Here is a 13,652-nt window from a genome sequence, read left to right as displayed (position 1 = left end):
TGAGATTTGAGGCTTATAGCCAGTCTTCCCCAGCTGGCATGCAGCACACCTGACTGCTCTAAACATTTGTGCTGTGCTTGTGTGCAGTCTTGATTTTCTGATGTGGAGGTACACTTGAATTTGGTGAGTTTTGGTGCAACTCCCACAACAAGTCCCCACCATTCTCAGCAGTAGCAGGTGAAGGCTCAGTGGTGACTAAGCCACCACATCTTGGCTTCCTTTGGGATGTGACAGCTGAGTGTCAGGGGAACAAGACCCTCCCTGTTCCAGGGGACATTGCTGACCCTGCCTGAGATGAATTTGCTCATTACAGAGGTTCTGGAAGGAGATTCCCAGGCAGACTAATTAATTTTTCCTGTGACTCCCTTTGCTAAAACAGCAGCTGGCTGGCTGTGCTGTTTAGTGATGGAAACAGTGTTTGAATGATTTGTTTGTAATGTTTTCATGTAAATCTGTTGGACTTTCTTTTTGGTATAGATCCCTCTTCCAGAAACCACAGATGGAATCCATGAGGCAGAGCAAAAGAAAAAGCCACTCTAAATCTAGAGAGAGGGATGGGGCCTTGTTTTAACAAGGCATTTGACCATAAGCATTTGCTTAAATGAACATGAACATCAATGAAATGTAAACACGTGTCAGTGATTTTCTGAATTTAGGCTGTTGTCTATTCCAGCCTCATGCTCAGAAAGATTGCTCGCTTCATTTTCTTCCAGAGTGGTAATGCCCTTTGGGCAGAAACCTGCTGTCACTGGCCATTTTAAGGCCAAATACAGTTTAAAGCTTGGTCCAGAATTCTGGCTGGTTTTCCCCTTTCTGGTGGATGATTATTTAATACTTTTGTAGTTGCTGATCATTACAAAAACGAGTTCAGTCTGCTGCTAAAAGGCACAGTGGTTTCGAGTCACGCCAGTCTTGGATGTGGAGGAAAACTTCTTTTGTTTTATTCTCCCTTCAAGATAAGGATCTGAAAAGCTCAAGAAAGTCTGTTCCTCCTATTTTTAGAATTGCCTCGACAGGGTTTTCCTTCCAGTGTTTATACAGGGAGAGTTGCACCATCTGGTAGTGATAGAGGTGGCTGCTTGTGGGGCAAAAGGAGCTGCACTGGGGTGCTGCTGGGAGCTCTTTACTGCTCTCACATCCAGGCAGAAAATTCCTACAGGGAGGTCCGTGGCACTGTAATGCTGCTTTGGAGTTTGACTGCATGTATATGTATTAGGGCCTGATTTGGATTTGATTTTCTCTCTCTTTTGCTTGGAAATCCTTTCGTGATTCATGAAACATCAGAGGCAGTTTGCCTGGCTTCTTGCAGTGATATTTTTAGACTCTGAAATCTCTGGGGTTTGATATCTCATGGATTTCTTTGAATGGTGCAAGTGAAGCCTCTGGGATGTTTGGGAAGGCAAGAAATGCTTTAGTAGATATTGGCACAGATCTGTGACAGTAACCAATGTCTGTTCTATACAATAAGTCTATTATATACACTGCTAAATGAGCAGATTCTGTTGCTTTCTGTAATAACGAGCCTCTCTTTCTTGGTGTGAATGGAGTGAAGCCAAGTATGAATGGGAAACCATGGGAAGGAGAAGTGCCTGCTCAGTGGTGTTGGATGTGCTCTTTGTCATGGGGTATTCAATTTAGCTTCCTGCTCCTGGATGCTGTGAAAAGTCATGATGTGTTTTTAATGTTGTTTTCCACCTGTTTTATCCCTTTGAAAATAACAAAAAAAAATCCCACTGTGTTCATTGGAAACCTGGACTGCACTCCCAGTAACTGGTTTCTTGTGCTTATCCTGTTGAGTATTGACGTAAAAATGTCACAATTCACGTCCAAATGTAAATATTTTCCTAATAGTGCTCCTAAACCAACTTCTAATGTGATGCATTGGAAGTTGTTGTAGTAAATAGGAATATTTTCTTATCTCTCAATCCTCTTCTGTTTTCTATCTGCAGAGGGAGGTACAATTAGTGACCACAAACCCACCCATGAAAAGTGGTCGAGCAGGCCCAGCAGATAGTGGAAAAAAGCCTGGAAAGTATTTAGGAGAAAGATGATTACAAGGTTGCCACAGAAAAACAGGCTGGCTCAGCCTCTTTTTATCTTAGCAAGCTGCCAGGCATGGTTTAAGATTTCTGGTAGCTTTGGCTAAAGGAATTGTGGTTTCTAGTAATTTAATGTCATTTGAAACATAATGTGGGTTTTCTTGTTTTTATTTTTTAAAGGCAGGGGAGTTGGAGGAATAAAAGCCACGAATAATAAATCAAAAGGCAGAGAAACAGAAATCATTAATTTGGATAACCAAAGGGTTTGGCAGGTGTGAGCAGCCCCAGGAAAAGGCAATTCCCTGCTGGGTGGGATGCAGGATGGCTGCTGGGATACCCCAGCATGTTTCTGGGGGAATCCAGTCAGGGAAAGATACCCTTGTCAAACCGACCTGAGGCTCCCAGAGATCCTAAATCTGTTATCTGGGATTGCTGAGCCTTAGTGGGCAATTCACTTTATACAAGTGGTTAAACACACACACAGACACGTGCAGGAAGGTCCTTCAGTGGTGAATGTGAGCACAGCCGCTGTGGGGTTGAGGTTTTTGTCACTGCAATTTCCATTGCATGAGGGTTATTGTGGACTGTTGAAAGGCTCACAGCTTTCCATGGGGCAGTAATCTCTAGAGGCTAAAGCAAGTGGTCCCTGTGTTCTCTGCCTGAAGCAATCGTGCTGTAAAGGGGCAGCAGAAAGGTTTTCATGTTTCTGGTGTGTGGTTGTAGGGAAAAATGATAATTATTGTGAAAATAATTGTGTATGTCTGAGTGTGTTCTTACATAAAGGGTGGTACTTACTGGGGGCTCTGTCCTTGCTCACACCTAAACCTTTGGCTACTTTGATGGCCCTGCCCTGTCCCTTTCTTACAAAATATGAAGGAAAAAGAAAAGGTTAAAACTCCTTTTTGCTGTTTGCTTTTGAGAGATTGTGAAGCAGGACCTATTTTTAAAAAATACCTACTTTTAACATCCCACTTCAGCAAGGCATTCCTGCAAGTTTCTTAATTTAAGGATACGAGAATCCCCATCAAGACTACCCTTAAGTACTTTCCTGAATCAGAGCCTAAAACAACAAAGCCTGTGGACAGGGCTTTTAACTGCTTCTCAGAGCCTCTTTTAAATTTGTTGAGTCTTTAGGAATCTGGCTGCTGCTCTATTCAGTGCCTCCACTGTGCTGCACTGCAGCTGTTGTCAAATAGGAAGCTCCCTGCAGCCACTAATAAGGAAAGTACCACTACTAATAACTTCCAGTTGTTTACACTGCTCATTATACTCATTATTTTCTGTATTCTGACTCCTGATACATAAGATTTCTTGGTTCTCAGTTATCTGAAGGATAAAAATTTTCAATCCATATTTACTGTCTTTTTTCTCCTTTTCCCCTCTTCTTTTTCTGAAGGGTCAGAGGGTTTGGTTCTGTGATGCTTTCTCACATCAACTAGTAGTTTTTTCTTGTACAATTTAAACAGGACCAAACCTACAGTTGTGGCTGCTGAGCTGAGTTCCTTCTTACTGCTTAAATATCCCACTCCTATTTCAACATATTAGTGAATCCCTTTTGTTTCACAGTTATGAAGGTGTTAACTGTGGATCTTTACCTGGAAGAGCAGAGGAGTTTCTGAACATTCCTGTGAACCAGAGAGCTTAAGTGAGAATTATGTTTGACATTGCAGGCAGGAAGCTGTTCCAGCAAAATCCCCATAAATAAATCGTGGGTAAGGCAGGTCGTACATCCAGTTAAATCACAGATATAAAGTTATATTTCAGCTGTCACTTTTAAAGGACTAGAATTTTCTGCATTTGGCACCATTAAAGAATCCAGTCTTTTCTCCAGCATTGTCAGGTCATCTCATAGTGTTTTGCTGCTAATGGAACTCAAATGGGAAGATTAAAGAAGCAGATCATTCCTTGATAAAGTTGAGGAGTCTTAAACAACCAAAAGAAAAAAAAATCCAAAGTCTTCTCCCCACAGTCTGAGCAAACATTTTCCCAACACTAAATGTCACCACTCTTGCTAACATATCAATCTCAGTGGAAAAATCCACTGCTTTGAATGATCAGTTTAGAACCGAAAGCATTTCCAGTATAATAAAAACTGATGGAAGAATTCAAGGGCTGCAGAGGGATATAAGTGCCTTGCTGTTTGCTTTGGCTTTTTCTGGTGTGTGTAGGCATTTCCATTTCCCTAGAAGTATCAATTAAGCTGTATTGACTTTTATTTCTGGCAATTGGAAGCTTTATTCTCTGAGCTAAATAAAGAGCAAGACTGTGGTTTGTTCAAAACTTTGACACCCATTTCATACCTTTGCTCTTTTATGCTTCTTAAGACATGGAGAATTTATAGGATAAAACTGCAGCCAGCAGTACATGGATGCATTTAAAAATAGGTCAGTACACCTGGAACTGTGACCGGTTCACAGGGAAGACTGAGACATTGTGAAGCTTTTTATGTGTTAGGAGCATGTGCTTGTTGAAATGTGATCAACATCCCTGAATGTAAAGGTAGATTGATCACACTGGCTGATTAACTGGCCCTTATTGAAATGCTAAATGGCAGCAGGGCAAGAGAATCCAGGGCACGTTCTGCTACAGCTGAGGGGTCAGTGCTGTAGAGAGCTGTCATCCCAGCGTCATTCAGGGAGAAAACACTCACAGTTCTGACACACAGACCCTTCTTAGTGTGGATGTTTTCTCTTTAGCATCCTTTTATCTCTTAAAAACCTTCAGGTAGCTGTCAGTGTTTCGGTCGACATTGCAGTAATGTTTGCAGGCAATGAATCAAAGAGGTGCTTGAGCCACCCCCAGAGCCCTTCCTTCTGTTCTCCTTAGGGTGAAGGCAGCACAGAACGAGTTGGGACAGCAGATCCTGGCTGACTTCGAGGAAGCCTTTCCTTCTCAAGGTACAAAGGTAAAATTCTCACTTTCCTTCTTCCTCCCATTGAAAAATATTGCTGAAAACTATTCAATGTGATTGCCATTAGTTTTAGTCTCATTTTAAATCTAGATTTGATCTCTCTGTTTCATGAGTTAATTTAGAAAGCAAGAGGTGGCGGGTGTATTCCTGCTGAGTGAAGGTGGGAGAGAAGTGACACCTTCCGCTGTCACACTGACACAGTCAGGGCAGCCAGTCAGGGAATGCCCCAAACAGTTCATGTGAGGCCCTTCAGACCAGAGTGGGGTTCCCTTGGCATCTCACCCAGTTACTGGTTATGTGCTTGTGACAAAAGGTTCATGTTGTGTTCAGAGAAAGCCAGGCACAGATTGTCTGTTGATGTGGTGCTACCAAGTTCGTCTGGTGTACTCAGACAGCACAGACACAAATCTGGACCAGGGCTAAGGCACCAAATGTGCTTTCCCAACAGTGTACATCCAAATGTTTGCAAACAGTAAGGGAGGTAGTTGTGAATTTGATTTTACTGCAAAGACAACACTAGTGCTGTCTTTCAAGTACCAGCTCTGCTGGTTTCTTCATAAAACTTGGAAGTACAGAAATGAGGAAACTCTTTGAAGCAGTTGATGAAGGGCAAGTCTAAGTCCATGTGAAGCAGCATTAAAAGAGCATTTTAAAAAAAAATTCTGTCTTCTCTAATATTAAACAACTTCATAGCCAGTGAAATGGGAGCAGCTCAATTTTCATCCAAGAGAAGGAAGATGGAGCGATAAGAGTAGCGGCAGAAGCATTGAAAAGAGAATAATGGGAAAGGATAAAACTAAGATAACCTGGATGCAGTGCAGTTTACAGTCACCCCCTCAACTATTCAACCTTAAGTAATTTTCTTCCTGTTTATTTTGATAGAGGACGGGTGGACCCAGCAATGTTCTGCGTGATGCGTGTCTGGTCGCCAACGTCCTGGATCCCAGAATCAAACAGGAAATCATCAAGAAATTTATTAAACAACACCTCTCCGAGTATCTGGTCCTTTTCCAGGAAAACCAAGATGTAAGGGAAGCTTAGCAAGCCACATTTGGATTTCACATTTTGCTCTGCTGGCGTTCACAAAATTCACACTTCCACAGGTTCCTGTGGTGAAAAGTTTTTATCCCAAGGGCTCAGAATCAGAGACTTGTGGGTGTGATAGGGCTGATGGGCTGGGAGTCAGTGTCCTCTCTGCCAGGATGGCTTGTTCCATGTATCATCACTAAAAGTGTTTTCTCCTCATAGAGTAAATAAATAATTTCATGTCAGGTGTACTTTCTGCCCTGAAAGAGGTTGAAAAATTGTACCCTGAAAATTGCAAACCACCTCCCCCCAAACAATAAAACCTGCAAGATGCTTAAAAAGCCGTGGGGGAGGGATTTCCAGGAAGTTAATTATCTTTGTAGCTAAGTTTTTAATTTCCTGTCCTGATACTAACAGTTTTTTAAAATGTAAGATAATCTTCTTAAATTTGGAAAAAAATCCCCCACAAATCAAAACCACCTTTAGATTAAAATGTATTTTATCAATTTCAGAAGTTTGACGAAGGAAAGAGAAAGGCTAAAATGCTTAATTTTAAATAGCATATTTCTGTCAAAATTTTTTGGATTAATCTTTCTACTTTTTGACCAGAAAGCTCTAATGTTGGGAAAAAATCTTACCCTGCTCAAGTTGTAAGAATTGTTACAGAATTTTGAAAGTGAGCTAAATGTAAGAATCCAGAAATTCCTGCATTCTCTTCCCACTGTTGACTTTAACCTCTCTGTCTGTGAAACAAAGAGGGTGGGATCAAGTGAAATATTATTGGATTGAGTTTTCAATAATACCTCTATGATTTAGGAGTACTGTTATCCTCATTTTCAACAGAACTTGCTCTCTTAATTCACACAAGATAGGATTTTCAGTCTGGCATGTGTTTAAGCACTTTGAATCACAGAATCATTTAGGTTGGAAAAGACCTTTAAGATCATTGATTCCAACCATTCCCCAGCACTGCCAAGTCCATCACTAAACCCTGTCCCTAAGTGCCACATCCACACATCTTTTAAATCCCTCCTGGCATGGTGACTCAGCCGGTTCCCTGGGCAGCCTGTTCCAATGCTTGATAACCCTTTCAGTGAAGGCATTTCCCTAATACTCAATCTAAACCTGCCATGGCTCAATTTGAAACATTCAGAATATTACAAATAGAGGTGAAGTTATCTTTGAGCTCCTCTGCAGAACTACAGCAGAGCAGCCAGGCTGAATATTAGGAACTGCTGCTGGTGAAGGTGATGTTGTCCATCTGGTGCAGGTGGCCTGGCTGGATAAGATCGACAGGCGCTACGCTTGGATCAAGAGGCAGCTGGTGGACTACGAGGAGAAGTACGGGCGGATGTTCCCGCAGGAATGGTGCATGACGGAGCGCATCGCCGTGGAGTTCTGCCACGTCACCAGGTGAGCCTCCAGGGAGCTCCTGCTGCCTCCCAGCACACTCACCTTCCCGAAAACAAAACACCAGCTTGTCTTCTGTCACATTGGTCATGTATCCATCAGGCTCTAAATGCAGTCTTCAAACATCTCTGTAGAATTGTCCGTGATTAAAACCAAGTGAGGAGCGAAAACCCTGAGATGTATCACTGGAAGGGCAAGAGAGATGATGTGGAAATCAATTTTCAGTGTAACAGGTAAAAATCAGTCACATTAGAGGCCAAGTGAAGTAGTGTGAGTTGACTGCGGTGTGACTGCCTCACATCAGGCTCTTTGTCAGCCAGAAACACCTCCAGAGGAAGGTGGCAGTGGGAGTCCCAGAAGCACCATTGCCTTTGGTGTGGGACCCCAGCCAGAGGCACTGTGCTTCCCAAGGTTTGATCCTGTGGGCTTTCCCAGCAGCAGTGTTGTACTGGCTGTTAGGAGATGGGGTCCTGTTACCCACAGAGCTCTGAACAACTGTGGTTGTGTTTGAAATGGGATCTGCAAAGCAGTTTTATGTTAGAGAGCATCTTAAGAACCAGCCTGACTTTTGTGATGAAAGTCTCTCTAAGGAATAGACCAAATCACAGTGTTAAGTTTCAGATCTTTATAGAAAAAACACATTTGTTTTTTCTATTTCCCCTCTCTCTTCCAGGGCAGAGCTCTCTAAGATCATGCGTACGAGAGCAAAGGAGATTGAGGTGAAATTGCTTTTGTTCGCAATTCAGAGAACAACCAACTTTGAAGGATTCCTGGCTAAACGCTTCTCAGGCTGCACTCTTGCTGATGGGACAGTGGTAAGAGGACTTCTAAAGAGCATTTAGATCTCTCAAGAATATGATTATTTTTTTAAGGGCTCAGTAAAGCAAAATATGGGTACAGCTTTGTGCCAGAGGGCGGGCACAAGACAGATTGTTCTCTAAGGAGCTTCCTCTTTTTCAACAGAAGAAACCAGAAGTGCCACCTCCCTCCACCAACCCATTTCTGGAGGATGAAACTGGGACAGAGACAGATGAGATTGTGATTGAGAAAAGCGATACAGACAAAGTAAGTCTTTGAAGTTCTCCGGTTGTCAGTGAGACAGTGTCTCTGTCAAAATCTCCAGTGGTGCCTAAGCTTTTCCCATCACATTGATTTGAAAGGTTTGTTTTCACAGCAATTAATTTACTGCAGTTTTGATCCTTGTGCCGCACAGAGGCTCCCAGTACGACCATGGTTTGCTCTGCCTCACTTCACTGAAACCAAAGCAATCTTCATTTCAGTTAATAGTGCAGAGACAATCCTGCCACGTGAGAGTGAGTTGGATTCTGTTATAGCCTGTACAGCAACAGCTTAAGTGTAACTACAGGATTTCTGTCAAAGAAAGATGAACTAGCACAGTTGGCCTTTCAGATCCCAAAAGAAGCTCCTCCACAAACAGTTGCAATTCATATTTTGCCCTGTCAGCCAAGCAAACTGTCTGGAGTCACCAGGCAACTCATTGAACTTTCAAGTGTCAGTTTTAGATTTGCACTGCAGATAAATTACTTCTGGGATTTTTATCTCTGTAGTGCTTTTCATCCATTACCTCTGCAAGGCAGGCAACACCTAATGGCTTGTACAAGCTCTGAGCTTCCAAAGCCCTCTGCAAACATTAAAGAAGTGAATGGTAAATGCAATTGTTTTGATTGGCACCAATATCAAAGCCTATAAGCCCCATATTTTTTTATTCACCAGGTGGATGTTTTCTAAATGTTTGATGGTAAGTTGTTTGAGGCTGGTACTCTTTCCTTATTTAGGGAGTTTACAGCCATGTCAATGGGCCATGTACAAGTGTATCCTGATGGATGCCCAGGGCCCCAGGACCTACTCAGATCCACACCCCTGGGATATTAGGAGGTGGTTCTCCATGAGCATGGTCTGGTGCACCTCATCCCCTCCAGGTTTTCACATGAGCAGGGCAGCCCTGCCTTCCACCCCAGCCAAGGTCCTGAAACCAAATGATTTAAATGAAGTTTTGCTCTTTTCATTAAAATACAGCTTGGGCAGTTGGTGTTGGCTGGACTTGATATCAGTGAAACAGAGACTGGGAACTCAGGGAGACACATATGATGTATTTTTTGTGAAGACCTTGCTTTCCATTATCTAGTGGCTGGGAGAAGGTTGGCTTTGATGTGCAGTGTTGGCATGAGAGGATGTCCTTGGAGAAGTCAGTGTTGCTAGAAGGCAGATGAGAGATAATTGCAGTAATTAGTGCTGAGTTCATTGAAAAGCAGAATGCAGTGCCCTGGCCAGAAGCAGTTCAGGAGCTTCTGGGGAAGGAGGTGATGTGCTTCCTGTGCCTGGGGAGGCTGGTGCAAAGCCATCCATGGATTTATCCCTTGAAATGCTGCAAGTGGTGAGGTTGCCCTCTTCTTTTGGGAATTCCACATGTTAATGCTCCCAGTGCAGTGCTGGGCTTTGCTGCAAGGGCAGCTGCCCTTCAGGCTTCTCTCTGCCAAGTGGGAGCCCTGCTCCAAGATTTTGTTTTATCAGTGCCAGCAACTGGTGAGTAGTGCTGAGACTTCATGTTGGAGGTCTCATCATCTGCATGGAGAAGAGAAGGGACAGAAAGAGGTGAAGATAAAGGATTTTCAGTGGAAGAGCCCTTCCAGGATACCAGTCCTGAGAATTCAAGACACTTGGGAGTGTAAGAGGGAGCACAAGAGTTTGGGGGGGAATCCATGTTAAAAAAGCACCTCTTCTAGCAATCCTAACAGTTTGGTTTAATCTGTTTACTTTGGATAGTAATGAAAGGAAACTGGGCCAGCTGCAGACCTCCTTACTGTGACAACAGTAACCTTTTATTATTTCCATCAAACTGGAGGAGGAAATAGCTTAAACATCTGCAGCTTTTGGACAGGATTGCACACTCAGAAATACAGCTTCAGTGCTACTGTTAAAAGATTTAGTATTCTCCCCCCAGACACGCCGGGAGCAGCACGATGCGGAGACGCACACAGAGAGCCAGTCCTGCTTTAGGAGCTGGCTCTTCCAGCCTGGTAAATGGTAAACATGGTGAATGGCAGCCTTGTGTTGGCACTGCCATGCTGGAGACTTGGCCACTGGGAGGTTTCTGCTTTTACCAGCTATTGTTTTCCTCCTGGCTCCGACGAGCCTCTGCACCGGCAGAAATGGGCAGGCCCTGGCAGAGGGGCTGGGATGCAGAATGCTGGGAGTGCTGTCCCTAAGCTGTTAAAGCTCAGTCAGTTCTCCGCTCATGCTCCTGGTGAGAAGGTTTATGAAGCCAGGCTCACAGAGGTGGTCTGCTCTCCAGAAAACCATTTGCTCACTTTAGGTTTGCAGCCATTCCTCAGGATTCACTGTGTCTTTGGGGCTGAATTATTGCTCAGAAATTTTGGCCTTGTCATTCTCTTCTATTTCTGCCAAAGACTTAGTGCCACCTCTTCTGTTTAGGAGAGAATGTCTCTTGTTTTGCTTTTCTTACACTAAAAAAAAATTCAGCTGGAAAAATTCTTATCTTCATTGGCTGGGAGCTGTTCCTGGCTTTTTGTGGAGAGAGAAGCAAGAATTCCATTCCAGAGCCACTGCAGCCCTTGCAGCCAGTGAAAAATTCTTGTTTTGTTGGGAAGCAACAAGAAAAATTGTCTATTAGTGAAAAAATAATAAAAATTGAGCCTTAGGGAAAAAAGAGCTTAAAGGCCCTGCCCAGCTTGGTACTTAAACATTCACAAATTTGAGTATCTGAATAGTCCCAGTGGCCTTGGTGAGCTGTGCTTGGCCATGGTATAGAGTGCAGCACTGAGCTAAAATGAGGCTAAACCGGATGGCTCCCAAATGGCACATGTGCTTAATGCTCTAAATGTAATTTTAAAATAGAAATCTTTGCATCCCCAGAAACATGTTTCGCAGTGAAAGCAGACCTGTAGTGTTGCCTGTATAATTCTGGCTCCTCCAGTAATTACATGCTGTGTATCTAAATAAAATTCATCCAGATGAAGTCTGTAACTTTGAGTTATTACCCTTGATATTCTAAAATGTAAAGATTTTTCAATCTGGCTTCCAAATAGCTGCTGCATTTAATTTCAGAGGAGACCAGTGGAGTCTTGTTACTGTTTGAAGGATTCAGCAAGGTTTTCTTTGCAAACTGCATTAAGATTCTTTTACTGAAATCTGTTTGCATGGACCAGGCTTCTCTTTCAAGATGAGAGTATTTTACAAGTGGAAAGATAATTTCTTGGATTGCCAACAGCTCTGTAAGAGCGGGAGAAGACTCTGATACACTGTCAATTATATGCTTTGATTATTTGACAGCAAATTTCTGCATTTTAATGTCTCCAAAGACTTACATCCTTCTGTGCTGTTGCTGTTTCTTCAAGTTCTTAAAGGGCCGGTTTGAAAACGACTCTCTGAATGTTTTCTTACAGCCAAAGAAGCCAAAGGTCCCCGACAATCCTTTCCATGGCATTGTTTCCAAGTGCTTTGAGCCTCACCTTTATGTGTATATTGAATCCCAGGACAAGTGAGTAACCAGCTCCTCTTTGGGGTTTGTTTGCTTTTGAACGTGTTGGGTTGTACTGGATTCTGTGCTCAAGCTGCAGAAAATTAATTTATTGCAAGTCTGCTTTTTGATTTCATAAGGAGCAGTGTTTGTGGTTCAAGAAAGTTTTAGTGGGACCTTTGCTTGGGCAAAATGAGTGTTCAGAGGGCTGTGGATGTTGGTTTCATGTGTAATTGCAAAGGCCTGCAGGAATGGTGCCTGCTGCCTTTCTGCAGAAGAGGCTTAGTGTTCCTGAAATTACTTCTGTTGCCTCTGCAATTCCCACTGCAGACATATGTCTTTCTTTCATCTTGTGTCTTCCACAAATAATAGGTTTGGGTTTTCTGTAAAATACACATGTGGCTTCGTGGCAGAGGAGTTTCAAGGTTTGCATTATAGAAAAAAGTTATTTGAGATCCTTAGATGAAAGCTGCTGTAGATGAGCTGGCTGTAAGATAACATTATTATTGCTCACAGATTGGGACTTGTCGGGGCTTTAATCCCTGGGACCCTCCTTCATCTGCCTCTTTGACTTGCAGCAGAATAACTCGAATGAAAGGAGCTTTCAGTTTAGAGCTCTACCAAGTTTTTAGAGCTCTCCCCACACTTCTTTGTGCACCTTGTTTCACATCAGGGTTTAAATAACATCTCGGTAACAACTGCAGTGCCACCTGGGAGAGGAGATAGTTGAAAAAGGTTCAGTTTAGTCTTTTAGCACAGATTAGTGGCTGGAAAGGAGAAGGAGGTGCTGCTTCTTCTGTCTCATCTGTGTGTGCCTTCCTGTCTTCAAGGACTTAGACGTGAGAGAGTGCATAACTTGAGACTCGTAGTGTCCTGATTTTGTCCAATCTCCACAATAACCATCTTGAAAAAGCTTTTCTGTGTCACATCAACCTTTTATGCTTTAAAAAAAGTTAAATAACTGAAGCCTTGCACAATGGGCTGTCATGCTGGGCTTAGGTTCCACTGTGCAGTGTAACAAAGGGAAACTGATATTTCCCCCTGCCCTCAGCCAGCTGAGCACTGACTTGTTTGAATATTTCTTCCCTTTCTCACTGGGGGCCATTTTAATCCCCATTTTGGTAATTCTACCCCACTGTGCTCCTAGCCCTTTCAGTTGCTTTTTCTTTTTTTTACTTTTCTTTTACAATCATGAGATGTTTTATATTAGCTTTATAGCCACAGGCTGCAAGGAGTCCAAAGAGAAACTGCCACAGTATTCCCCATGCTGCCCCTGTCTGCCAAAAATTGCTTTCCTTCACGATTTTCTCTCTTCTTCCCCCTGAACTTTTGAGGAATCTGTTGCTGATGTCTGAAAATGAGATGTTGCTTAGATCATTAATTGTATGCTTGGGCTCTGAATAGTGAGAGTAGCATGGTATTTTTGTTCAGAAGTCTGTGGCAGAAAGCTGCCTGGACTTTTTCTTCCAAGAGATTGTTTCCATACCCACTTAAAGAAACACATTCCTAAAATCTGTAGCAGTTTAAGAGGAGACACCTGAAAGAAAGACTTTAAAGATGCTGCTCTCCACCCTTAGCTGCAGAGTCAATATCAGATTCCTTAACAGCGAAGTGGATTTCATTTCTGCCCCTTTGGGGATGTGTGTCTTAGCTCATCTCTGTGGTCAGTTGTGGCAGGGGGCACACAGCCACGAGCTGAGCTGGAGGAAGGAAGGACTGTCAGGTCTGCAGGGCTGTGTGTGTGCAGAGCTGTGCTGAAATCTGCTGA

At 43.0% G+C, this 13,652-nt stretch overlaps 1 protein-coding gene across 2 annotated transcripts in view; it reads left to right on the top strand.

Annotated features, from left to right (window-relative positions):
- VPS53 (VPS53 subunit of GARP complex) overlaps positions 1 to 13,652 on the top strand; it is a 63,820-nt gene that overhangs the window by 22,518 nt on the left and 27,650 nt on the right. The window contains exons 8-13 of one of the 2 annotated variants that reach the window (XM_071575050.1): positions 4,866 to 4,944; positions 5,833 to 5,976; positions 7,247 to 7,389; positions 8,060 to 8,201; positions 8,353 to 8,451; positions 11,811 to 11,905. In XM_071575050.1, coding sequence (XP_071431151.1) covers positions 4,866 to 4,944; positions 5,833 to 5,976; positions 7,247 to 7,389; positions 8,060 to 8,201; positions 8,353 to 8,451; positions 11,811 to 11,905 — 702 coding nt within the window. Of the gene's footprint in view, positions 1 to 4,865; positions 4,945 to 5,832; positions 5,977 to 7,246; positions 7,390 to 8,059; positions 8,202 to 8,349; positions 8,452 to 11,810; positions 11,906 to 13,652 lie in introns of both variants that reach the window. The other variant, XM_071575049.1, reaches the window with a different exon arrangement.

The sequence above is a fragment of the Pithys albifrons genome, chromosome 21, assembly GCF_047495875.1.
Source record: "Pithys albifrons albifrons isolate INPA30051 chromosome 21, PitAlb_v1, whole genome shotgun sequence".
Taxonomy (NCBI): domain Eukaryota; kingdom Metazoa; phylum Chordata; class Aves; order Passeriformes; family Thamnophilidae; genus Pithys; species Pithys albifrons.
Note: the sequence above shows the minus strand (reverse complement) of the source record. Positions and strands in the feature narration are given on the sequence as shown.